Source organism: Mastomys coucha, unplaced genomic scaffold (assembly GCF_008632895.1).
Source record: "Mastomys coucha isolate ucsf_1 unplaced genomic scaffold, UCSF_Mcou_1 pScaffold15, whole genome shotgun sequence".
NCBI lineage: Eukaryota > Metazoa > Chordata > Mammalia > Rodentia > Muridae > Mastomys > Mastomys coucha.
This window is the reverse complement of record NW_022196897.1, coordinates 6,634,278-6,636,041: the sequence shown is the minus strand read 5'-3', so window position 1 is coordinate 6,636,041 and position 1,764 is coordinate 6,634,278. Positions and strand designations below refer to the sequence as shown.

The 1,764-nt window shown below is 42.3% G+C and overlaps 1 protein-coding gene across 3 annotated transcripts in view; it reads left to right on the top strand.

Moving 5' to 3' along the window:
• Pip4k2a (phosphatidylinositol-5-phosphate 4-kinase type 2 alpha) overlaps positions 1-1,764 on the top strand; it is a 166,581-nt gene that overhangs the window by 161,283 nt on the left and 3,534 nt on the right. For all 3 annotated transcript variants that reach the window (XM_031369113.1, XM_031369114.1, XM_031369112.1), the window contains exon 9: positions 1,620-1,723. In XM_031369113.1, the coding sequence (XP_031224973.1) occupies positions 1,620-1,723 (104 nt within the window). The remainder of the gene's footprint in view (positions 1-1,619; positions 1,724-1,764) is intronic.

The window sequence follows — 1,764 nt, the reverse complement described above, 5'->3', positions numbered from 1 at the left end:
GTGTATTCTGACAGGTGTGTCCAGTGTATTCTGACAGGTGTGTCCAGTGTATTCTGACAGGTGTGTCCCACTTGCTTCTCAGGATAGCATTGGATGAAGCATCCCAACATGTTTGCAGATCACAATATACCTCAGTGTCAAAAGATTAAATACCCCAAACATGCAGTATTAAACTTTTTTTTTTCATGCCAGTTTCAGTGGTACAAAGCCTGTCTGAGCAATTTAACAAGACCCTGTCTCAAAATGAAAGATGCTGTGTGGTTGTAGCTCACTGGTAAAAGATTTGTCTGACTGGTGGGGTTTGAGGTTCGAGCCCCAGTACAGAGGCTGTACAAAGCAGCTTGGTTCTTTTAAATAAATCCAGTGTGTCACAGATCTGTTCTGGATGAGGCAAGTGTGTGCAGCCCAGTGTGCCCTCAGGTGGCCTTCTTGTGGAGCTGACATAACATCACATAGGCAGCCTTTTCAGAGGTGCACATGGTGAGAGTCACTGCCTCATCTGCTGTCCTCGTGACAGGATCTGTGACCCTCCTCCACAGGGCCACACTCGTGTCAATCCTCACGAGTGCTTGGTTGAGGATTGATCCTGAGGTTTGGGTGATTTCTACTTTAGCTACATGTCCATGACAATAATATTTTACTGATATGATAAAAAAGAAAAACAAAAACCCTTCCTTCTTATGTAAGGGTAATAATAGTCAGATCTTTTACCAGTGAGCAGCAGCCACACAGCATCTTTCATTTTGAGACAGGCTCTTGTTAAATTGCTCAGACAGGCTTGTACCACTGAAACTGGCATGAAAAAAAAAAGTTTTAATGTAACATGTTTGGGGTATTTAATCTTTTGACACTGAGGTATAACATTGTGATCTGCAATAAAAGAGGTAATTTCTGCCCCTTCTCCTGCATAGCAGCCAACGGATTTGGATTGGATTTTTCTATAGTTTTAATTTTACCCACCAAAGTCATTCCTTAAACATAAGAAAACTAGTTATAATTGAATGTACATTTCTTACTATTCATAATTGAAAAATGTATCTTTTGAAACTATGTAGAAAGTAGAAAATAGAGATCTAAAATCTTTTATTCAGTTCTGATATTCTATCCAAGGAGAAAATGTACAATGTCTGACGGTAGAAAGGAATAGGCATAATTATTTCTACATGTTTTACAGAAAATTCTAAAAATAGCATTTTTCTTTTCATAGAACAATTTACTATCATGAACAAATGCAGATTAGGAAACAAAATTAAAGCCCTCAGATCATGCCTCCTCTCACTGCACTGGCTTGTTTGTTTGTTTGTTTGTTTGTTTGTTTTTCGAGACAGGGTTTCTCTGTATAGCCCTGGCTGTTCTAGAACTCACTCTGTAGACCAGGCTGGCCTCGAACTCAGAAATCCACCTGCCTCTGCCTCCCAAGTGCTGGGATTAAAGGCGTGCGCTGCCGCCGCCACCACCACCCTGCTCTGCTCTGGCTTCTTGACGCTTCTGTTTCGGGTACAGGGAGCCAACCCGGCAATGTGGTTTCTGCATCCTTCGCTCCCATCTTCCTCCTAGTAGCTTGTTTTTTTCTGAGTGTTGTCATGTGTCCCACAGTCTCTGCATTCCTCCCTTTCCAGATGCGCCTAGAAAAGAGGTGTACTTCATGGCGATTATTGACATTCTTACTCATTATGATGCAAAAAAGAAAGCTGCCCACGCTGCGAAAACTGTTAAACACGGTGTAAGTACGAGCTCCTGCGCTGAGCACGCCCTGCCGCGCCC